Consider the following 25,160-nt stretch of genomic DNA (forward strand, 5'->3'; position numbering starts at 1 on the left):
TAATGTGTATATATTTGTATGGCTGTAAATAAGAAGTTTTAGTTTTAGAATTACTTTCACTACCAAATGAAGATATGTGAAGTTAATTTAGTAAGCTAATATTCTATCGTACTTCCCTAGGCCAGTGGTTTTCAACCTGTGGTCCGTGGACCACTGGGGGTCCGCAGACTGTCTAAGATTCCCAAAGGGGTCCACATCTCCATTCCAAATTTTAGGGGCCCACAAATGAAAAAAAGGTTAAAAACCACTGCCCTAGGCTACTTTAACTTTTCTATGCATGAAAGTGCTTATATGGCCCCATCACTATATTATTTGAACTCCAATTTTGGAATCTATGTAGTATTTAATACACAGACACTCTTTGTTAGTATGTTGACTCCTAATCCCTTAGTGACTGTGTAGTGACTCAGGGTGCTGAGAATAGACATGATCAAGAAAAATGTGCTTCTATTTAAAACTTGGAAGTGAATTCACTTTAGAGTAATCTTGAAGTTGGAGAAGAGACTGATTGGCTCTGGGGATTGGTAATGAGATACTCATTTAAATATAGTATGGGTGAAGATGACCAAACTTTTATTATTCCCTGTATAGCTGTTTGTGAATTGAGTCTAGTGGGATGCAATACACAAACCATAATCCTAATTGGCATGAATTTTGTGGCCTTCTGTGCAACAGGAAAGGATTGAGGATTCATACAGAAGCTAAACTACGTTTGGGTGGGAAGTATGTCAGTACTGCGGCATAGTGGTGGGTGAAGAAACTCTCACTGTTATCTGTTCTTTGGATAGAGTGGATTTCGTTCTTCTGGGTTCTGGCACCTTTCATGAGCATTACATTATTTTTTTTTTAGAATCACTGTCTAGTACAGAAAAGTTTTAACTCCTAACGTGAAATCCTGGCCCTATTGAACTCAATGGGGCCAGGTTTTCACCCCTAATCATTAAGTGGAACACTATATGGTAATATTAGCAGGTAGATGAAAAGAGCTATTAAATCAGCAGAATTTTTAAACAATAAAAATTACCAGTTTTGAGACTTTCCTAGTCTTTCAACACAAAATATTTGATGGTTAGAATCTTATTCTGAAACTGTTTAAATTCCAAACAATGCCCCCAGTTCTGTCTTCAATAAGCAAGCACCACTTCTGTTGAATTCAGTGGGAGTTCCACAAGTCTAGCTGCAAGTAGAATTGGGATCATTATATTTAATTAACAGTAAGGTTCTGACTTAAAGCTTCAAAAATTAGAATGATCAGAGTGAAGTCTAGAACTCTGGATTTATCAATTGGGAGATTGTTTATATAAACTCATCTGGGAAGTGGAATAGTATTTAATCCTTTTTTGACATTCTGAGGCATGTACTTTTTCAGCAGTGGTAGCAGTAAAGAAACATTGGTGTTCTTCATGCCCTTATCATGATTCACGGACTTTCTATTTTTACTTATTTTCCCTGAGAGGTTTTTTTGTGTGCAGTGTGCAATGAGCAGATGGGTATGTAGGTATTAGTTAAAGCAATTATTAGCACCACACACTAGGATGACTCCTTTACAAAACTGTCAAAATATCATTTACTTGTCTCTGTTGTGCTGTGGAAGGGAGGAGGCGGAGTGGTGCACCACTTCTCAAAGCTGATTGGCAGGACTGTACAGTGAAACTTGAAAAGACCATGTTTCTTTTCATTTCTAACCAGATAAGAAGACTTTCAGTTTTCCAGATTCGGGTCCATTGTGGTCTGTTCTCTGAACAGTAAATCTACTTCCTTGCCTTGAAGAAGTGAGCCAGTAAATTGTCAGAAGACTATTGCTTTTCCTGCTACCATTGCCAAAATTTAAAGCGGAGTTTTGAAATAATCTGGAATAACATAGCTCTTAACATTTTGCCTTACTACTTTCTTTACCTCCCCTCCAATTATCTGTGTATAGTGCTAATGTATTGTGTACATATCCTCATATACACACCCCAGTTTTTCACATTGGGAATGTTAACAGCTTTGTTTTGATCAGGAATGCACCAAAAATTAGGAAGAGAAGGTTAAGTTTCAACCATAAGAAGCTAAACATTTTAGACATCTTCCAGAGCCGAGTTGAACTGCATGCACTAAAGGTAGTGCACTTTTGCACCAATCTGAGTTATTTGTTTTGGCAGTTAAAATTTTCACTCTTAGTTGTGGGATTAACAAAGAGAAGTTGATTAACTGGTGTCACTAGTTCAAGGGCACGTAGATAACTACACTACTATCATGAATTCAGATCATTGTTAGCTTCTCCATCACCATGATCCTGAGCCATCTTCTGTTTAGCTAATGTAATGACCTTTCTAGTTCCTTCAAGGTTTAGAATCTTATTTCTTTTTGCAGATGTGGGGGTACTGTTGGTGCAATTCTGACATGTCCACTAGAAGTTGTGAAAACACGGCTGCAGTCCTCCTCTGTTACTCTCTACATCTCTGAAGTTCATCTCAGCACTGTGAATGGTGCTAGTGTCAATCGAGTAACTAGAGTATCTCCTGGACCTCTCCATTGTTTGAAGTGAGTACTGTCTGCATGTTCCTGTTCTTCTGATCCTTTTTAATTTTCATGGGGTATTATTGTATTTTCTTTAGAGATAATGTCAGACAACCCCTAACTTTTTGCCGTCTAAAACAGTTGATTTGTGCACTGAGGTTTTTGAATGTAAGTTCTTTACAATGTAGTCAGGCTACAGTCTCCGCTCCGTAAATGGTTATCTAAATGTAACATTTGGTCATGCTGTGAGAGAATAAGATCAGACTGGAACTTCAGCCCCAGAGGAGCTGATTCTTATACCTAAGGAATGCCAAACATACAGAATGCTCCTAAATATGCATTTTATTTTCATGACATTATGTTTGCACAAGAATGTTTTCAATGACCTTGCTAGCCAGTCAGGACCCTTGTTTCCATGTAATTTTTCAGATGACTTTGATAGCCAAAGAGCTTCTGACCCAGGGGGGAGTCCAGGACCCTAATACAACATGACTTGGAAACATAGTTATCCCTTGTCCTTTCTCCTCTGCTTATCTCTGATAACCAAAAACTTCATGGTGGTTAGAGAGCAGCTGAAGAATCTCTACCCTGCTTCTACCAAGATCTGGAAAGCTGCTATTCAATTTCCCCAACACTTTCTGTTATAGGTGTATTATTGAGGTTGCCTGACACTTCCCTTTCTATGATCCTGTTTTCACTTGCTTACAACTTTGCAAAATTTTAACTACTTGTGCTGAAATTTTCCACACTTGGGTGTCTGTCTCAGGCTGGGAAAAATATGTTGTTTTGCACACGTTAAAAAAAAAATCTGGTGAACTTTTCTAGCGACCTCACATTGTGGAGCAAGAACTTCAAATTTGGTAGGGAATGGGTGGCATTTGTGTCAAGGATGTGCCTTAAATTTATTACTTTAAATTTCAGAATAGCAGTAATTTTGTATTCCTGCCTACAAATCAGTTTATCAAAAGATGGCTATATGTACCTGAAAGGGATCATACCCGGAAGGTTCCACTCTTTTAGCAAGAAAGCCCAAGTTCTGAATGAACAAATAGGGTGAAACAACATAGGACCCAAACCCTGAATCTAACCGCTCGGGCAGCAGACTAGGCTCTAGCATCAAGTGATGGTGCTGCTGCTATTGGATGGATAATAGCAATGTTCCAGTTTGATAGACTGGGCCTCTGATACTGTCTAGTCGTTAATTATTTTATAAATGAATGATGTTCCTTCTCTGATTGTTGGTCAACACATTACAGGTGAAACTCTAGCTTCATTGAAGACCATGGGAGTCTTGCCACTGATTTCATAAGGCCAGAATTTCACCCTTCATGTCCTAGGCTAGTAACAGGCTGCATCTAAATCTTACTCCTGGGGACATTCTGTGCCAAAAAATTAAAAATTCGGCACACTGTATTTTAAAATTCTGCTAAATTCTGCAAATCTTATTTGTCAAAATAACACTATATGTAATCAAACCAGTTTCAGTTTATTTTGGTAATTTATTTCAAAATATCTGTCATCAAGTATGTCTTTAACAATACACTCTAATTCCCCCAGAAATAGAGAGTTAAAAACACGACAACCCAGTTCCTGTTTCTCTGCTCCCTTTCTCCCTGCCGCCCCCCAGCCCAGCTACGGTGCCCCCCCCCAGCCAGTACATCCACACACCCCTCTTCCCCCAGAGCTCAGCCGTGGGGTCCCCCTTTGCCCAGATACCCGCACCCCCTCTCCCTCTGAGCCCAGCCATGTCCCCCCCCCCCCCCCCCCCCCCGAGCCCAGACACTCATGCCCAGGGATCCAGAAGGAGAAACAGCCAGATGCTTGGTCCCAGGCTTGCATGGAGTTTCCTGCACACCGCCATCTCCTTCTCTCAGTGTGTGCTGGGAACTACAGCTTCCAGGAATCCTCTAGCTCCCTCCCCATCCCACCTGCAGTGTCTTCTATGTGTGAGCTGGGCTCTGCTGGATCCAGTGGCCCTAGTGGTGGCCAGCAGCACTGCAGCCCGTTTCTGTGGGGGAAAGGAAATTCTGCACACACAGAATTCTGCAAAATTCTTCATTGCACAGTGGTGCAGAATTCCTCCAGGAGTAAAATCTAGAGCTTTCAGCTTCTTAGGTGGGTTATGTGGCAGAGTCTCAATTTAAGGATAATTCCATGGAAAAGTTGTAATTGACGCTAATGTTCATAAGTTGCATAGAAAGAACAATTCTGGGACTGGGAAGCGATGAACTGCTGTCCTCTGTAAAGCCTTGCAACCTGACCTGAACCCAATGGTATCCGACTATTAGTATTGTGATTGGGTTGGGTCAGGTCATCTCTGATCATTTGCTCCTGCCTGTGGGCTCACCATAGTGGCAGCTGCATGCCCCACTCCTGCCAGCCGCCACTAGCTCATTGTGCTCTACATGTGCTGCGGAGTGAGTGGCTCTCACTCTGTAGCGCACACACAGTGCAGTGGCGTGTCAGTGGCAGCCAGGAGCAAAGCACACAGCTGCCACTATGCCAACCCGCCAGGCAGGAGGTGTTTGGAGACAGATTGCGGCCTTAAGGTGTGGGGAGAGGGAAGGCCCCAGCCAGGCTGAGCCCCAAGGTCGTGCAGGTTCGGGGGAAGGCTATTGAGTTGGGGTTGGTCTGAAAATGACTCGACACTCTTGGATCAGGTATGGGTTGGTTGTGCTCAGGTCAGTGTTGGGCCCAGCTTGGGCTTTAAAATTAGGCTTGTGCAGAGCTCTAGTGCTGTAGTCTTTTCTCTTAGCAGCTTGAGAAGGTGGGCAAAGGAGTGTTAAGTGGGAGACCCACAAAAGATTGTTCTTGTCTTGTACCTCTGAGATATTTCAACAAACCCGTTTCTGACAATATAGTACATCTGAAGTCTCGTGAGTCTGAGATGTCAATCCTAGAGCATCCATCAGTAGAAGGAATTATATATACATAGCCTAGCTAAGAATATGGTTAAATTTGAGTTCACTCTGTCAAGCAATATGACAATATTTACAAATTACTCAGCTCAATTTTCAAAAGAACCTCCATGTCTAATGCGTACTTTTAAATAGTTTAGTATCTGCATGTATACAGCTGATAGATTCTACATGTCCATAACCCATTGCTCCCAATGAGTTTTGTGGATGTGACAAACTGTATCATAGGCAAACTACTTTTTGACTATCAACTGCATAGCTATTAACAATGCAGTTTTTTTCACATTTGTCGTTCAAAGAGTTAGCCTCCTCTTTTGTTTGCTGTCAGCAATTAAGTTAATGCAATAGTTCTTATGTGCTTACATGAGCTTGCTTCTCTTTAGGACAGTGGTTCTCAACCAAAGGTCCGAGCAGGTTTCAAGGGATCCTCCAAGCAGGGTCAGTGTTAGAATTGCTGGGAGCCAGGGCAGAAAGCCAAAGCCCCACCTTATGGGGCTGAAGCCTGGGGCCCTGAGGCCCGCCACCTGGGGCTGAAGCCAAAGCCTGAGCATCTTAGCTTCACAGTTCCCCCTGTGGCAAGGGGCCCCGGGCAATTGCCCTGCTTGTACCCTTTAACGCCAGCCCTGGCTTTTATATACAGAAAATCAGTTGTCATGGCACAGCTGATCTGTGGAGTTTTTATAGCACGTTTAGGGGAGGGGGCTCAGAAAGAAAAAGGTTGAGAACCCCTGCTTTAGAACTTGTTGGAACTTATCCTGATCTATATGGAATAAAATGTAAAAATTGTTGCCAAAGTTAAAATGGATAATAGCAGATTTTTAAAGGGTACCTTAAAGTGCAATCAGTACTGGAATAATTTGGGTTACATTTTATAGATATATCAATTCAATTTAGCGTACTGAGTTTCTTTTTGTGCCTGACGCACACAGCTAGTGAACTTGGAGCCTCACTTGTGATTTCATATATTTAATAAACCTAGGTATTTTTGTTCTTGAGCCTGATTGCCCCAAGAAAGCACCAGTGTATACTGGAGCTTGTTTATGTGTTGTCAGAAGTCTTCAGACATTAAAATATTTAACATGTGGTTACTTTACTTTTCTTTTATTTAAAATGTCCTTCTAGTTTTAGGGGTTGATTTCTGTCTTCTGTTCTGCTAGCATGCTATGTCTGGCAGACATAAAGTCTGATTATTATCTGACACGTGTGGTGGAAAAAAACTGGTGTAACGCAGTTGCTCAATACAGTTACTTGTGAGTTAAGTGACATCAGATGCAGATTACTCTTGGGGGAATTCTTCACCACTGCACATGTGCAGAATTTTTATGTCCCCTGCAGATTTCTTTGCTTCCCCGCAGAAAAAGGGAATCCACAAGAGCAGTCATACGACCCTTCCCAGCAATATGTTTCAGGTGCCCAGGGCAGCCGGCAGAGAGGTAAATCACTGTGGGGAAGGGGGCTGGACTGGGGAAGACCCAGCTGGTGACTTCAGCTCTGCCCCGGGCTCAGATGCTAGTCCCAGCTGGGCTGGGGAGGACAGGACTTCCTCTTCCCCTGCATGGCATCTGGGGCCATGTCAGACCCACTTCCAGATTTCTTCCCCAGCTGTAGGAAGCTCTTCAAACTCCTTCCCCCTCCCTCCCGCACGTTTCTTACACCCATCGCTCCTCAGCTGCATGGGGAGGGATCATTGTACAAGGAGCTGCTGCCCCATCTGCCCAACCCCCATGCATCCAGACCTCCTCAAACCCAGACCCTCCTGCCTAGCCTCACTCCCTCTTCCCACACTCAGAACCCCCCGACGAGCCCCACTCCCCCTCCATCTGGACCACCACAATGAGCCACCCAGACCCCACCCTACTGAGCCCCAACCAGCTGCACCTGGATCTCCGTGCCACTGAGCCCCACTCCCCCAACATCTGGATCCCCCCACTGTGGCCCCCCACACCCAGACCCCCTGCTGAGCTCTATTCCCCCCCCCCCCGAGCCCCAATCACCTTCAGCTGGACCCCCCTGCAAAGTAACATTACCATTGCACCCAGAACCCCCACACAGAACCCTCTCAATCCACATCTGACACCCCCACCACTAAGCCCCTTCACACTTGGATCCTGCCTTGCTTAGCCTGCCTGCCCATACCTCGTGCACCTGGCACAGAGGGGCAGGGCCCTGGAGTGTTTCTGAGGCAGGCCCTGTCCTTGCACTGTGTCAGGGTTGGGTGCAGCTCACTGCTGACTCTGTGTCCCGGGGGGCGGGGTGGGAGGTGCACAGTGATTTCCCACCTCTGTGCAGCCAGTGGCCTGTGCTTCCCAATGCCATGCTGGAGCCTCCACATTTATTTCACAAATTTTGCAGAATTTTAAAATATTGTGTGCAGAATTTTTAATTTTTTGGCACAGAATGCCCTCAGGAGTAGCAGATGCATAGGTTGTGATGTCAAGAAGTTCTGTGCACCCTCAATGTTCATTGACTTCTGTACTTTACAGCAGTTGTTCTCAACCTTTTTTTTTTTTTTCTTTTGCCGACCCTTAAAAAATTTTGATTGGAGGTGTGGACCATGTTGGAAATCTGTTATCTATATATATCGTTGAATTCTTCCATCAGTTCTCAGTCTGTCTTTTGCACACACCCCTTAGAAATGGTCCGTGGGCCACAGGTTGAGAACCGCTGCCTTACATAATGAGCTCATAGTGCCACAGTTACTCAAGGTCTCTGCTAAAATTTCAAAGTGCTATAAATATTGAAACTTTGCCTTTAGCTTTAGTTTTGCTAGTAACTCAGTTGTTCTCTCTGCTTTTGTAAACCTCATCTGGCTGGATGTTAAGAGATACAGTCAACTTGAAATCTAATCAATTTTTTTTAAATTGGGTTACAAGTAGTTTAAGTTATTATAACTGTCCCTGAGTATCCTTGCCACTTTTACCTTTTGTCTTCCAATTTTAAGTTTTTTGTTGTTTTGTTTTTGTTTTTTTCTCTCTCCCCAATTGCTATGTGAAAAGCCCACACAAACAATGGGGAAAACTGACAAACTGTGTTCAAGGAAACAGTAAAACTGACTAGATACAATGTGATGTCAATTGCATAAGTTAAACAACAAATAATAATGAAATATTTCCTTCCCCCCATTTAAATGATTATCATCTTAGGGTTACAAATAACTGTAGCGGGTAGTTAAAAATTTCAGAAAGAAATGTGAGTTAAGTTGACAATATTCCTTAAAGGTCATCCCTGATGTAGCTCTCTAAAATTTGCTTTTTACCAAAATATTTTAAGCTGATTTTTATCAATGGATGACGAGCAATTTGAATCTAGCTTTAGTTATTGTTTGTTCAAATGCAACCTTTTCCCACTGGGTGTGTGTATATGTGTATATATAAGTAATTGAATTTAGACTCCCAGGATAGCTCTCCAGAGATTCTATTGTTGCTCTCCTCGGATGAAAACCTGAGTAAAAGCCACAGAAGCACTACTGAGTGGAAATTTAAGAGATATTGTCAACTTTATTAATTTTTTTAAATTAACCAAAAAAAAAATTCAGTTTCTGATGAGACATCCTTTTAAAATAATATGGTGTTCTTGATTTGTATTCAAGTAGTATCTACACACACAGTGAGGCAGTCCCTGTCCTACAGAGCTGACAGTTTTAAATGGATAAAGGATAGGAAGGGAATAGAGGCACAGAGAGGTAAAGTGACTTATGCAAGGTTACAGAGCAAGTTGATGGAAGTCATTGAACCCAGGTCTCCTGATTCCCCATCTTATGCTATATCCACTAAACTATTCTGCCTACCAACATGCTATGTGGTGGGATTTTTTTTAAAATAATCCTGTTGCCAGTTTATAGTGGATTTCTTGTTAATATTTATAAGGGTCCCTTATGCAGAGGAACGACGAAGGCCCTGATTCTGCATTTTGCTCTTTGGGCAGACCCCTGCACCTGTGCAGTGCCCCATTGGCTTCAGTGGGACTCTCTACAGGAGTAAGGGTCTGTCTGTACAGATGAGATTGCAGAACCTGGCCCTGAGTATACAGGCAAAACCATGACTTGCTCAAATGCATGAAGTAAACAAACTAAAAAAAGAGAGAAATGTGTATAGTCTCTTTCTTTTAGCAGCTATAACCTATTCAGACAGAAGTATGTTTTTCTCAAATTCATGATGTCCTTTAAATGCAACTAGCATGGCTGACCTTGTGTTGTGAAAAAATTAATCAGAATCATGTACAAACGAATCTTATATCTACACCCGTGCCTGACACTCTACAGATCTTCCCAGGCTGCTGCTGCTGTAAGAGGCAGCCATAGAGGCCAATGCATATGTGCCTTTTCTCCCTGAGGTTCCAGGTTATCTCATCAGCAAGGATGGCGCTTCCTATTAGAACCTAGAGGGGGCGGGGGGAGAACATGGCCTCATCTCACAGATGAGATTAACATAAAATAGCTTATGTATTGATTTTAAATAACTGGTTAACTACCTTGTGACTATCTTTCAGCAAGTGAGGCAATCATGCTGTAGGCTAAGATCTTGCCATCTGTCCTTTACTGATGAATGTGTGCAGAGCCACTTCAGGGAGACTTTGCATGACCACAAGTGTTGGTCCATGAAGATCATCTTGTAGGAATAGAAACTTGGAATAAATCCTTCAGTGTGTTTGGAAATTCTTTTAAGTATATGTTGTTGTAGTGGTTTGCAAAGTATTTTTGGAAAGTGGCTAGCACTCCACTCATTTCAGTTGAGCACTTAAGAGATTGTGAAATCACATCTAACCTACTCCCGGGGAAATTCTGTGGAACACCCCCCGCCCACCCCGGCAGAATGCCTATGTTTCCCTGCAAAAAACATCAGGAAAGCGCAATTGCCCCTCCTAACAGGCGAGGCACAATGCCACTCTCCCTGCCCCCCTTCATTTCTGCAAGTGCACAGTTGCCCAGCTGAAGGAGGCTGTGTCTGTGCTCTGCTGACTCTGCAGCTGAACGCTGCCTCCTGGGTCCTAGTGTCAGTCGTGTTCCGCTTCTGGGTGCTGGGAGCCTTCCTGTTTTCTGTGCAACAGTGAGTGCCCATGGTGGGGCTAGGTAAGGGGGTGGGGGAGGAGGAGGAAGTGTGGGGAAGAGGCAGTGGGGAAGGAAGAGGGGGGTGAAATGAGGCAGGAGGAGGGGAATGTGGGAGTGAGGTGAGGGGGATGGGGCATGAGGCAGTGGGGGAGGGGAATGAGATGGGGAAGAAAAGGAGACGGGAATCGCGGGGGGAAGCAGGAACCCGGCATGCAGTGTCCCCTCGGCAGCAGCTGGGGTGTCCCCGTTAAGAGGCCCATTGAACAGTCACCCTGACAAACCCTGTCCCCCTACACCTGGATCCCCTGGATGAATCTTGCACACCCAGACCCACACTCCACTGAGCTTCAACCAGCTGCACCTGGACCCCCACCCCATCAAGTCCTACTTCCCTAGCACCCAGACTCCTCCACTGAGTCCCCCAGACCCCTTGCCAGTCCCCACGACCCCACACCCAGACCCCCCCCACTGAGCCCACACACCCACATCGCCCCTGCTGAACCCCATCTCCCCACACCAGATCCCCTTCAAGCCCCAACCACTCTCACCGGGCTCCACTGCAGAGACCCATTGTCCCTGGACCTTCAACCCCCTCAATGAGCACTTGTGCACCCAGACCCCACAACGAGCCACCCGCACTGAGAGAGCCCACACAGGAACCTCTCACACCACACCTGGATCCCTCCACGCTTGGATCCTACTGGGCTGAGCCTGCCCACCCACACCTAATTTGCCTGGATTTGCAGAATTTTAAAATACTGTGTGCATAATTTTTATTTTTTTGGCACAGAAATTTAAATTTTTTGGTGCAGAATTTCCGCAGGAGTACTAACTGTTTTGGGCATGAAGCTGAAATGTTGTCAAACATCTAGGAATGCTCATACCTCATAACCAAGAGGTATTGTGGTTATGTAATGCCATTATAACTTTATGGAACACAGATGCTTATTTTTATAAACTTTTTATCTAAATTTTGGGTTCTGTTCTGCAGCAGAAGTTGGGTGATTAGATAGCAAGGGTGAAAAATTGGGAAAGGGGGTGGCGGGTAATAGGCACCTATATAAGACAAAGCCCTAAGTATTGGGACGGTCCCCATAAAATCGGGACATCTGGTCACCCTAACCAGAAGAGTGTGATGGAGTGGACACACTTGCTCAGAATTTGACTGTTTTCCAATGTTGGTATTCAGAATACATTTGAAATCCTCTTGAGCATTATACTTAGTCTTACCGTGCACATTCAACTAATCTTTTGAAACCTTTCCAGACAGGGGCATTTTACGCAACAGTTGAGTTTGCAGAATTGACTAATTCTCTTGTTGTTAACCTGGATGTCAGTTTTGAACAGGAAATGTGCCTGAAAAGTGTTGTCTATATTGAACGGCATATCTAAACTGATAAGATTGATGTCCTATATTGCAACATCGAGTTGGCGGTTAAAAAAAATATTTTAAAATGTGAACCTCCAGGGGTGGTTGCAGTGGCTCTGAGGTTATACTTGCATCTTCCCTGCTTTTTTAAAGCAAACCCTGTAATTAGCATCAAGGTTTAGGCTTAAATAGTTTTGGTATGGTCAACAATGTGATAGTTCAGAGCTATATTACCGTATCAAGAGATCAGAACAAATCCTGTGCTGCCATACACCCTGTGTTGTTTGGCCTGCCTTAAAAGTCACAATCCTATGGGACAAGTATTCAAATTTCTTATATATTGACATTAATTAATTTAAAGTATTACTTTATTGCTCAGTATTTTTTGTCCATTCCTTTGCAAGTCCCTCAAAAAAGTGTGATGGTCTCCCTCCACCAACACTATTCCCAGAGCCATGCTGATAATGGGCTCAATCCTGCAAGATGCTGAATGCCTTGTTCCCAATCTAATAAAACTCTTATGCCTCTGGTTAACTTTAAACCTGAATAGTCCCATTGCAGTCATTGTGATTACCCATGTGATTAAAATTTAGTACAGGGGTAGGCAACCTATGGCACGTGTGCCAAAGGAAGCACACAAGCTGATTTTCAGTGGCACTCACGCTGCCTGGGTCCTGGCCACCAGTCCGGGGGACTCTGCATTTTAATTTAATTTTAAATGAAGCTTCTTAAACATTTTAAAAACCTCATTTACTTTACATACAACAATAGTTTAGTTATATATTATAGACTGATAGAAAGAGACCTTCTAAAAAGGTTAAAATGTATTACCAGCACGCAAAACCTTAAATCAGAGTGAATAAATGAAGACTCGGCACACCACTTCTGAAAGGTTGCCGACCCCTGCTTTAGTACATGCTAAAAGGCTTTCCTGGGTTGGGGTCAAAATGCTGAGCATTGTGCAGGAATGATCCAAATGGTAGGAGAAATGGCTCCTATTTAACCTGGCTTTACACCCCAGTAACTTCATTGGGAATAGTTAGGATATACAAATCAAAGAAGAATCTGGCCCCACAGATGCTGAGCCTTAACCCTGCAGTATGGTAGGAGACTGAGGGAAGGGAATAGGGTACGCAGAAGAGCTGTATGCTTTCCAACATATCTGCCCTATCTGTCTCTGTTCATATTATGGTAGGGGAGCCTCAGGCCCAAAATTAGTACTTGTCATTTTCCAAACACAAAGTTAAGTTAAAAATAGGCTGAAGACTGAACACTCAGTTGAACATCTGACAGCTCTGTGAATCTTTTGAGCACTAACAATATTTTTTTCACACTTTAAAAGACTTGTATTTTGCTAGAAATCCTGTTATGCTAATGAAACATATAATACATTTTTTAAAAATACTAATTTAAGTTGTATGCTGGAGGCAAGGAGGTGTTAGTATTTTTGTATATAATGTGGTATTTTCCTGTAAATTTCAGCATATATTTTAAATTTATAGTTTAAACATACTATGCTGTTGTGTGTCTTGTAAAATTGAAGAAATTTTGTTTAAATAACCAGAGATGGTATGTTGGTGTTTGCTTGTTTGTTTTGTGGTGAGTTGTTTGTTTTCATTTGTTTGAGGAGCAGGGAGTGGCTTGCATCTGATTTTTGCCTTCCTTAGATTGGTGATATTAACTAGAGTTAATTTATCCCTAAAATCAGAACCTTTTGGATGTTGGGAATTGCCATGTCCATCTCTTCTAGAGTATATTTTTCTCAAGAACCTCCCCAGGCGTAGTATTTTATTTGGGGATAGGGGTTCGTGGGAGAAAAGAAAAATAAAATTAAATGTTTGGTCCCACATTCTGAAAACAATACACAGGAATCTACAGCAAGGTGAATAGTCCAGGAGTAATAGACGGTAGACATTTGGATTCATTTACTAAAAGGACCCTTTTGTAGCTAGAAGAAAACATTTATATGTTGCTGAGCCTCTAGGATGATCTGTGTTCTTTACACATGAAACTGAGAAGTGTGTGTGTAATATAGCAATGATGGTATAAAGAATTGAATTCACTTTTTGTGCATATTTTAGGAAAATTTGGTTCTTTGCAGTTACAGTATTAAATTGTTAAAAAGAATAATTAGTTTGTACGTAAAAGATGAGCAAAGCTTAAATTTAACTAAACTGTAGCACTAATATGTAGGCCAGTTATACACTTCTAATGTATATTTAATGTTTCAAAATCACTTTTTGTTTTCCAGGATGATCTTGCAAAAGGAAGGTCCTCGCTCTCTGTTTAGAGGGCTAGGTCCTAATTTGGTAGGCGTTGCTCCTTCCAGGTAAAATCTAATAATGTGTTCAATAAGTGAAATAATTTTAGTCTAGTGTTAAACATGTGTATGTCAAGATTTAAGGCATGGGGGGGGGGCTTGCTTCAAGTGAACTGTTACATCTGATGTGGAAATATTTAGTAGTAAGGCCACTTTTTTCCCCCCTTTGTATAACTTTTAAATTTGAGAGAAACCGATTAGGCCATCCCTCTACAGAGCAACCTCCAAACCCTACCGAGCAACTTCCAGATGTGCACCTCTGTATCCACAGCAATATTTGATAGTGCCCGTTTCTGAACTTTTCTGATGTTCAGTTTTGTACACAGTGAGGTATACAGTATTCTCACCTCCAGTTTGCAGGGTTGTGCGTGTGCATTATGATGAGATAAAAACAAGGGCACCATTTCCTATGATGTAAGGTAGTAACTAAATATACATTTGAAATCTTCAGTTAACCTATCCTCTTCAAGAGAACAATGGGGAAGAATACTCCTAATACATTGGGCCTGACTCACTCCCTGAGATCTGCTAGCGAAACACAGGTTTTGGGCAATGAAAGTCCACTGGGGGAAAGGCACAGTAATGCAAGCTGTCTGCAACCCCCATTTCACCTGGTCCAAGAGCCAGCTAAAGCAACCAAGGAATTGGTGGGACCTGCCAGTGCAGGAGCAGTGTCAGGGCACACAGCCGAAACATGTTGAGCCCCTGTTGGAACTTAAATCTACCCTACCCATTGGAATCTGATGGGAGGGCAGTAGTGATGCTGACATTTGCCTTCTTCAGGGGTGAATGCTTCTGCTGATGTACCTGTCTTGGTAGTCACAGCATTGTGCAGTTGCACCTGCTGGAGAGACTCAAGCCTCATATTTTGAGCAAGCTTAAGCAGAAGCTGAGATTCTTTTAAAATGTTTATTAATAATAATTAATGGCTGGAAAAGACCCTAATATCACTTCAAAATAGATGGTAGGCTGTGTGGTTAACCCATATGGCTGCTTTCAGTATTTGTACCCTATGTATTTACAATTACATCTTCCTAGTGCTGTTTTATAGTCCATTCCACATATTAATTCCCCTTTGCATAAAGATGCTTCTCCTAAACTCCATTCATTCTTAGCTTCAGCTCATCTCCTCTGTCTATTCTTGAGCCTGCTAACCTCCTGTAGTTTATGGAGTCCCCTTTTTTTGTATCCTTTCCAAAATTTTAGGGGAAGATTTCCAAAAGTCAAAATGATCCCAGATGAATAAGCTATTCTTTCTAATTCACTATTTAGTATAGCTAATGATCATAATACTGCTGTGAATGTGTTAGGTAAAATTTATCCTTTGTGTGACTTCATGCTTTTACCCTAAGAATAAACTTAGAACATTGTGCTAATTTGGCTTCCATTTTGAGTTACTAGTTCCCAAAATCCTTTTAGGGACTTTGTCATGCAGTCTGCTGGAACAAGAAGTTAAAAGAGCAATTCATTTCTTACTCTTCTGATTTTTTTACTTTGTTTAACTTTAGAGGACACTTTGTAATATATATTTTGCTTAATAGCTATTAAAATGACTTTAAACATTTTGAAAACTTGCAGAAAAAAGTCTGTTTAATGCAGAATACTATGTTTTTTGTTCTGATCACAAATTCAGCACCAGGGCTTGCAAAGGTTTACTAATCCCGCAAGTACTCTTACTGGTCTTTGCATTCCTTATCCAGACAGGTTGTGAGATACTGGAATGTAAAATTGCATCATTCTGATTATGACCTTGATTGCCCTCACTTAATTTCTGACAAGATTATTGAGAGCAGAATTCTCTTCATCTGCTCGGGTATAAACTTTTAGCTAATAAGTTTTTAGCTCCAGCTGTTTTCAAGATACCAACTGCTAAAATTTGTATAAGAATTCAAAAGAGGGGAGAATGAAGATTTGTAATTAGAATTGTACAAACTGGAGATTGAAAGTCTCTTTAAGTCCTTAAGTCACTCTGAAAATGTTTGGGAGGTTGTCTTGTCCCTAAACACTCACTTGTGCCTCATGAGAGAGCTTTGGATGTCATTCTGTTACCAAACTGATGTATGGGAACAGTTAACTTTATTTCCTTTTACTTTATTTTGTTGTTGGGTATCTGTACAAGAACAGAATCTGTTCTGTTGCTTATTTCTCCACTTGATGTCATGAATGACAGTGTAATTGGCTTCCGTTGTCATGAGCGATGTCCTAATCAGCTACAGGAGTAGATCAGCATTGCAGAAACAGACTCTGTTTTCATGCAAATATCCCTCATAAGAATTGAGAAATTAAAACTTGAAAATGTCACACATACAGGAAAGAATTGTTTCTAAATAGAATTTTTTCATCAAGTTTTCATGAGACATTAGCAATTCTTTGAAGGTACTCTGTTCTTATAATTTTAATTAAATGCTTAGATTTTGCTTGAATAGCTTAATTCTTTCACGCTTTCAAAAATTTCCCTTCACAGATGGACCTAATTAAAAAGTTTTTGCTCTACCCAGTAGGAATCTCTACTTCATAGCTATTGCACACTGTAGAGTAAATGGCTGATCACCTCACAATCCTTAATGGAATTATCCTCACAACACCACTGTGTTTTAGGGAAATGCTATAAACCAATATTATAGATGAGGAATTGAGACACAGCTCTCTGCCCAACATTACTCAAGAAGTCTGTGATAGAGACTTGAATTCAATTCTCTACTCTAAGTCCCAGGCTGGCATCCCAACCCATGGGCTGTCCTTCCCTGCACAATTTTTAGTGGCATATTTTTGATCTGACCTTGTTGTACAGACCCAAAACGTACACCACTCATATACCATAAATTCTGTTAGGTAGTAATGGAGCCTGTAGTGTTAATTACTTTCACACACCAACCTGAAAACTATCATAAAACTATTTCATGTGTTCACAAAATTAATTCTAAATGCATCTCTGCTGTACGTTAATTTTGTTACATGGGTTACTTTGCAATGTTCTCTTTTTCAAAAAGAGGCTCAAATACGGTCGTTTGTTTTTTCCAGTGCTCTCGCTAGAATTGTCCACTTGGTAATGTGTTTAGCTTTATAAATTAGCACATCATGTTTTTTTCCAGTCATCAGCTTTGTTCAAATACTGTTTGTTTCAATTAAGCATTTGGTAAGTGGCTTTAACAGCAGTTCTTTGTTTGAATAAGCTGTAAAGAAGCTTGTTTCATAACATATACAGCATACTCAACTGGGTTCAAATCCCATTTAAAAAAATTACACAGCATAAAGCAAGCACTTTATCATTTTGCTGGGAAGAAAAACATGTTTGCATAACTAATGAGGTTAAATTAATGTTTATATTTTCACTCCTGTAGATTTTATGTATGTATTTAAAAATGCACAAGCCTTATCACCAACCTAAAAATGTCACTAAGCATGTATGTTTTCTATTCTTTTACAAAATAAGTTTTGTAGTTGTAACAAGTGAACAGTAACTTTTTAATTGATAAAGAAATTAGTTTTAGATGCTAATAAACACAGTTTTATATAACTTTGTATTTGATGCAAATTTACAAAAAATTGTTGCTACTCTTCATTTCTTTTACACGTATTCAGTTAGAAAGTTAAAACACTTATTCTGAGAGGTTAAAACAAAACTGAACAAGGAGAGAAGACTGGAAGCTGGAAAGGTGGTATTTCCAGTTTACCATGTAAAATTCATGTGTTTAATAAAGCAACTCAGAAGCCAGAAATAAACTTATATTTTGCCACCCTGAGGCAGATCTTACATGTCAATTACAAACGTTTTACTTGTTCTGTCATTTGGTAATGCCATTAAAATGAGTTTACGGACAGCACTGCTTGACACTGCATTGTTAGAGGTGTCTGCAGTAACAACTCCATCTGCAAATTAAGCAAAGCATTGCCACTCAGCATGACCCAGAGACATTAGTACTCCAGGTTCACAATCTCCTCTTATGCACACACACCTCCTCTCTCTTTGAGGTCCATGGGGATTGGATGCATTACAGAGGTAATGAGATATGAAGATTGTAAATTGACCCCATTCCTTTAATTTTTTTTCTTAATTCTGTTTCATCATTCCTAAATATTCCAACTGCTTTGCAGAATTATAGTTTGAACAGCTTTTTGTATAGCAAGTATATTTTAGTGATTAGCTAACATCTGCTTGCAGTACAGTAGTATAATGAAGCCAGTGTGTCTCATACATTAGCACTACTTGTAGGTACATCTGAGCATAAGATACAATAATATAACTTGAATCTTATTCTAATTTTAGAGCAATATACTTTGCTGCTTACTCAAATTGCAAGGAAAAGTTGAACAGTATTTTTGAGCCAGACTCTACCCAGGTACACATGATTTCAGCTGGAGTGGCAGGTGAGGATCTGTAACTTTTTGCCCTCTTTATTCTAGAGGCTTGCTAATGATTGAGAGGCTGTGATGAATGTGAAATTGTAAAAATAAGAAGTGCCTGAATGATTCTGGATGTAGTAGCTAGATATCTGTGTAGGTGCTTCTTTCCTCTCCTCCCCCCAATGTTAAATAGGGAAGCCAGCTTGAGACCGAATGCATAAAACTTACCCTTTATGTTAATGGGTGTCTGTAACTGTGTATGCGTGAACAAGCTTCTCTAGGAAAACTGGCATGCATTTAGTAATTATTTTTGCTTAGCAAACTATAAACAATGTTGTCTACATTACTGTAAAATTATGGAGACAAAAATGTATTCTTTCCCCCTTGTGTTTTTTTTTTTTTTTTTTTGTTACAACTATTTTTATATGCTACATGTTTTGGCTTCTCTGAAATATGCTGATAGGTCTTGGTAAAGTGTACCTCTGTCCCATGTTCAAATGCTAAAATATTTCAAGTTTTCTTTAGTGTTAAGTAACCTAGATTGTGGCTTGGAAGAGGGATTACAAATTAGTTTGCAGAGTACATTAATATATTGGCCTAGCACCTCTGAAACTATAGAATCAGACTTGGATAGATCCAGAATGAAATGGATCCATCATTTAAATGTAGTCCCTAAAGTATTTCCACCAGCGCAACAGAGCTGCCACTCAATGATACTTGGTTCATAATCTCTATTTGGGGGAGGTAAACCAGGGGTATGAAAAGTCAGGTTGGCAAAATTGTGGTAAGGAAGCACAAATATCACCTGCTAGACCATACCTGCTGCTCATGGGGGGGAAACAAAATATTTTAAAAATACTATTTATTCTATCCATATTTTAGGGCTGAACTTTGGCCGCTTACGCATAACATAAATGAAATTGGCTAACTCACACCAAATTATGTAATCAATATATGATACTGCTTGTCTATGTTTTGGGCTTTAAGAATAGCAAATGTGCAGTTAAATATGTAGTTAATAGACCAGTGGATCAATGTGGAAAACCCTGGAATGTCCTAACGCAGATAATTGACTGTGGCACATAGAATTCAGTATCTAGGTGGGAGACCAAAGTGGCATTAGATCTGTGCTTATGTAATACAGTGATGGGTGCCACAGAGAAATCCAAGAGAGATAAATAGTGGTGTAATCTTTCCATGATAGAATGAGGTGCCCCCTAAGGCCAGTAGTTTGAGGTTTTTTAAAAATAGAAAAGGCATGGAACTAATGCCTTCCTGGAGATAATAAAGTATCTCTGCATCACATGGCTGTGGGTTTTATGGGTGAGAAGGATTGAAGAGGAAGAGAGAACAAAGAAAACTTAACTTAATTACAATTCATCCCACTCAATTAACTGCTTCAGAGACCCTGCTTATGTTAAAGCTTTTTCGATTACCTGTGTTCTTTTTTTCTTCAGAATTTTAAAGAAATGTTATTTTTCTCTTGACAAGGAGCTGAAGACATGAAACTGGATTAGCAATCTTTTTTTTCTTTTTAATTGAAGACCACATATATAATGTATGCAATCCTGCAAATAAATGTAGGTTCTGAATATCCCTTATCTTTGGATGGTCTTGTACTCATTGCTTCCTGATGAAAAGAACCTCTGTAAATATATACAGAAGCGATTTTCCCAATCCGCATGCAGATACTGATTCTGGGTTTGTCAGTTAGTTTTGTATCTGTTCATTGACTTTGTTTCCTACCCCAAAGGCTGATACTGTGATTTGCCTTCATGATTATCGGGTGCTGGATGAACATCCTAGAGCCTTAGTAGCCGTCCGCCTCTTTGTGGTTACATTTGGAGGTGCATATTGTACACCAGTTTAATTACTGAGAACACTTTCTCCCATTTCTGTGGCTGTTTTCTTGACATTATTGTATCAGAGTACTCATGCAGTACTGATGAGCATTAACATTTAGCTTTGCAGTTATGCACCTAAACCCATGGTTGGTGAAACTGAATGCCCCATGCAGATTCACACTGAAGGTAGCAAATTTTCTTTCTTTATTGAAATAGCCTAGTTCAGTATGCTCTAGAAATTCTCTAGAAGCCATGTAAAACAAAGTTCTGTGCTAAATCTGAATAATCTCTTGATTCTTAGTACATTAGGCATTAGGCTGATAACTACTATAAAGGGCCATAGTTAAAATTTAACATAGCTTATAGAAAAATGCTAACCTTGTCATTTTGTAATTCTAATAATGTCTTTGAGAGAATGCACTAAAATCAGCTATTAACAATTTTGCCTGCAAGATTTGTATTGCCGTACAATGCATAGTAACTTGAAAATTAAGAATGCAGTAAATCCTAGGGACAGAATTGTAAACCTCTAAGTACTAATTTGTTAGCCTCTTGAAATTGTCTCGTATTAAAAACTTATGATTTGTTTTCTTACTTAAATTATATGATAATCAGAGAAATTACTTGTTCCACCAAATAGTAAAATTGACCAACTTAGATATATATTTTTGTAGCTGTCATTGGTTTCAGTAGTAAACTGAATTAAGCAATTTCACATACAGTAACTCCTCACTTAACGTTGTTGTTATGTTCCAGAAAAATGCTACTTTAAGTGAAATGATGTTAAGTGAATCCAATTTCCCCATAAGAATTAATGTAAATGGAAGGGTTAGGTTCCAAGGAAAAAAAATTTTTTTTTTGCCAAACAAAAGATTATATACACACACACATACACACACACACACACACACACACACACACACACGATAAGTTTTAAACAAACAATTTAATACTGTACACAGCAATGATGATTGTGAATCTTGGTTGAGGTGGAAGTCAGAGGGTGGGCTATTTCCCAGGGAATGCCTTACTGCTAAATGATGAACTAGCACTTGGCTGAGCCCTCAAGGGTCAACACGTTGTTAATGCAGCCTCACACTCTCTATAAGGTAGCAGGAATGGAGGGGGGAGGGAGGAAGACAGCATGGCAGAGAGAGACAGACACCTCCCCCCCCCCTCTGTGAGAGTGTGTGTGTGTGTGTGTGTGTGTGAGAGAGAGACACGTGTTGCCCCTTTAAGTACACTGACCCCACTCTAAGTACATTGCCTTTTTAAGTAGATTAGCAAATTGAGAAAGCATCTACTGCCAGCAAGCTCCCTCTGTCCTGAGCCCTGTAGTGTCTCTCCTTCCTCCCCCCTGCAGTGGAGATGGGGATACGGGAGCGGAGGGAGGGGGACACCCTGACATTAGCAGCTCTTCCTCTCTCTCCCCTCCCCCCCTTCTGCACATCAAGCAGGAGGCTCCTGGGAGCAGCTCCAAGGCAGAGGACAGGAGCAGCACACAGCAGTGTGGGGAAGGACAGCTGAGCTGCCCACCAATTGATAGCCTGCTGGGCGGCTGCTCCACAGGGAACTTAGGGGAGCAGGGAGCTGATAGTGTGGCTGCCTGTCCACCCTGGTTCCAAGCCCCCACCAGCTAGCTCCAATGGGCTGCTCTTTGTGCAACCAGTGGAGAAAGCAGGCGGCTGCCAAACAACTTTATAAGGGAGCATTGCGCAACTTTAAACAAGCATGTTCTCTAATTGATCAGCAACGAAACAACGTTAACCGGGACGACTTTAAGTGAGGAGTTACTGTAGCACACTTTTTCTGTTCAGGTGGTACTTTTTGGTACAAAAAGCTTCTAAAATTTAAAGACCATATGCTGCTTTTGTACCATGCAGCTTGTCTTCTGAAATGATGATGTATCCATTGATTTGTCATAGATAATAATGATTAATAATAAATAATAAGGCAATGGTTTGGCATAGATATCCTCCTTTAAGGAGAATTCAAGACACTTGTCTTTTAATTTTTCTTGAATATAACCTCTAGTTGTAGCTCAAGAAAAGAACTTTATTCGTTGCTTAACAGTATACTGTGCAGTACACAATTTGATAAGTACCTATATCTTTTAATCATGGGACTTATGATGATTTCTGTGAAGCCCTTTGTCTGACCAGGGCCTAGAGTCTTGATTTGGCAAAGCATTTAAGCATGTGTTTATGTTCCAGTGATTTCAAATAAAGTTGTGTGCAGGTAGCTGAGGTTAGAATTTGATCCTAAAAGTTTAAACAACGAGTGGAAGAATTGTCCTCTGTACATGATATTTTAGGAGCAAGAAGAAGTTAAGGTACCTTCTTCACTCTTTAAGAAAATGTTCAGTATAACTTAAGGCTTATGATTCCTAGGCCTGCCTCTCCCTTTACAAGATACAAGTAACTCACTGAAATCAACAGCAGTCACTTTTATTCTGTGGCAGATAAATTGTGCTACTGGCCTCTATTAGTAATGGAAATGGTATACAAGTGGAAATTGACACCTGTTTAGGCTTTCAGGGAGATCCTCCTTGTTACTGTATACAGGCTTCCAACATACAGTTCACATCACTTTCATTCCTAAAATATTACACTTCTCTATGAACAAAGATTTTTATAACATACAACTGTACTGCATTCTTTCCAGTCCAGTGGATCATGAGGGTTTTTCTTTCTTCATACTTAGACTGTGACCATATAGAAAACATTCCTTAATGGAAACAAAATAAGGATATTTTTTGTGTCTGAAAAGATGTTTGTTTGTTCCAAAGTTAGTTCCTTCTCTGTTCCAAGGTTGTACCTAAGGATTTAGCACACCATATAAATTCTGCTCTCGGTTACACTTGTGCAACCCTGTTGATGTAACTGAGGCTAGAATCCTCCTTGGGTTTTGTCTGTCGGTCTGTCTGTCTTGCATTTTTTTATTTTAAAAATGATCCACAAGTTAGTTTTAAATGGAGTACAATTGCAAATCTTGGCACAGTTGAGGAACAGAGTCAGTAAACCTTGTTTGAGCCTGGAATGCAGGAGCAAAATGCAGTTTGTAATAAATTTTTGTGTCCAATTGGATATTAATTGACTATAGTTGGGAAACATTTTGGTTTTGTGATTTAAACTAATCAGTATGGACAGAGTATTGTTGAATGAATAGCAAATAAATAAATATATTTGTGGGTCATTAACCCATTGATGTCAGTGACTTCTGGCAATATGAAGCCTGGCCCTGATCTCGAAATACATCTAACTATTTTCTCAGCTCGATGTGACAAGGTTAGCATTTTTTAACTGAATTTTTGTTTTTGTTTTTTTTAAGTATGATGATTATAGGTAAGTATTTACAAGCTGTAAATTTGAACTGCTGCAAATGGCAGAAATTTCAGTACTCAGTACATTTTACAAAAATATTTTAATATCTGTGGCCTGTCTGATTTTTTTTCTTTTTTTTCTCTAAACTTTTAACCTGAAAAAGTTAGATCTCACAGTAACTAATTCACAAATCCTTCCAATGGGATTCAATTTGTACACATGTGTCTGATGAGGTCACTGCTTGTTGTTATGATACAGAAAAGCCTGTGTCTATTTTAGGCATTTACTGTACATTTCTCCCGTGAAAAGAGTGAGATCGTGTCATCTCATGCTCCCCATCCGCAGGTCACTTCCTGCAGAAATATGGACTAACTTAAACCTCGTGAGTACTGAACTGAGCGTCTCTTGCAGCCTCTAGTGTAAGAACCACACTTTGGGTTTGTAATATCTATTAAATACACCAAATAAGGGGAATGCACTTTTGTTATCTGAATTCCAATTTATGTGCACTGTGCGAAAACATTACTTCTCTTTAACTCTGGAGTAGAGTTATTTTTTTTTCAGTGCAGTTCAGGGAAAGGTGGAAAATACCTTTCACTGATAGCTGCGATTTACTTAGCCATGTTGGCTAATTAAAGGTCCCTTGTTGACTATAGCCAGGACATTTGATTTTTCAAAGTATATCATAGCTGCATTTAAAATGCTGCAGCTGATATCCTATGTTGCCATAATGTATCAAAAACATCCTCCTCTTTTACCTCTTTCTTTTTTGGTTGGTTGGTTTGTTTTATTTTACTACTTTGGATTTTTAATCCAGCATTACATATTCACGTGCATCTGTGTCAATTGCAATTGTCTTATGAATAAAGCCAAACTTTCAAAGATGATGCAGAATAGGAATACCTGGGATCTTACCTGTTTTTAGTTCTTGGTCAATTGTTTGGCTCCAGAGATAAACTTAAATAATTGTTTCAATCTGAAATTCAGATATAATTTGCAAAAGGCACTAGGCAGCAGGCAACAAAATATCAGAGGTGCTGATCAACATAACTCTCTTACCTGTCCATTTAGTATTCTCTTACAAAACTCACATAAAACTAAAATATAGGATATTTTATCAAGCGACAACATTCACTTGTTGCTAACTTATGAATTACTCAGTTAAAACTTTGATACTCTAACATTTCATACTGTTTACATTTTGAGAGTAAAAGCCACATGAGAGAATGGAGGACACTAGGCCTAGGGAGCCACACACAACATGCTCACCTACTCACCTACCTTACTCTGGCACAGAGGGGGAGTTGTAGGTGTCTTGTTCTTAACAGAAGCTCTGCCACAGGCTTCCTTTGTTACATAAGACAAATTATTTAGGCGTGTATTATCAAGTGTCCAATAATTTTGAATGCTTCCATTTTTGAGTGCTTTACTTGAGGCCTACAGGGTCTGATTTTTCAGAAGTACCCCCTACCCTCAGTACCTTGTGAAAATCA

The 25,160-nt window shown here is 40.3% G+C and overlaps 1 protein-coding gene across 3 annotated transcripts in view; it reads left to right on the forward strand.

Moving 5' to 3' along the window:
* SLC25A36 (solute carrier family 25 member 36) overlaps positions 1–25,160 on the forward strand; it is a 62,124-nt gene that overhangs the window by 21,602 nt on the left and 15,362 nt on the right. For all 3 annotated transcript variants that reach the window (XM_005282524.5, XM_065558053.1, XM_005282525.4), the window contains exons 2-4: positions 2,356–2,526; positions 14,088–14,165; positions 18,424–18,524. In XM_005282524.5, the coding sequence (XP_005282581.1) occupies positions 2,356–2,526; positions 14,088–14,165; positions 18,424–18,524 (350 nt within the window). The remainder of the gene's footprint in view (positions 1–2,355; positions 2,527–14,087; positions 14,166–18,423; positions 18,525–25,160) is intronic.

The sequence above is a fragment of the Chrysemys picta genome, chromosome 9, assembly GCF_011386835.1.
Source record: "Chrysemys picta bellii isolate R12L10 chromosome 9, ASM1138683v2, whole genome shotgun sequence".
Classification (NCBI taxonomy): domain Eukaryota; kingdom Metazoa; phylum Chordata; order Testudines; family Emydidae; genus Chrysemys; species Chrysemys picta.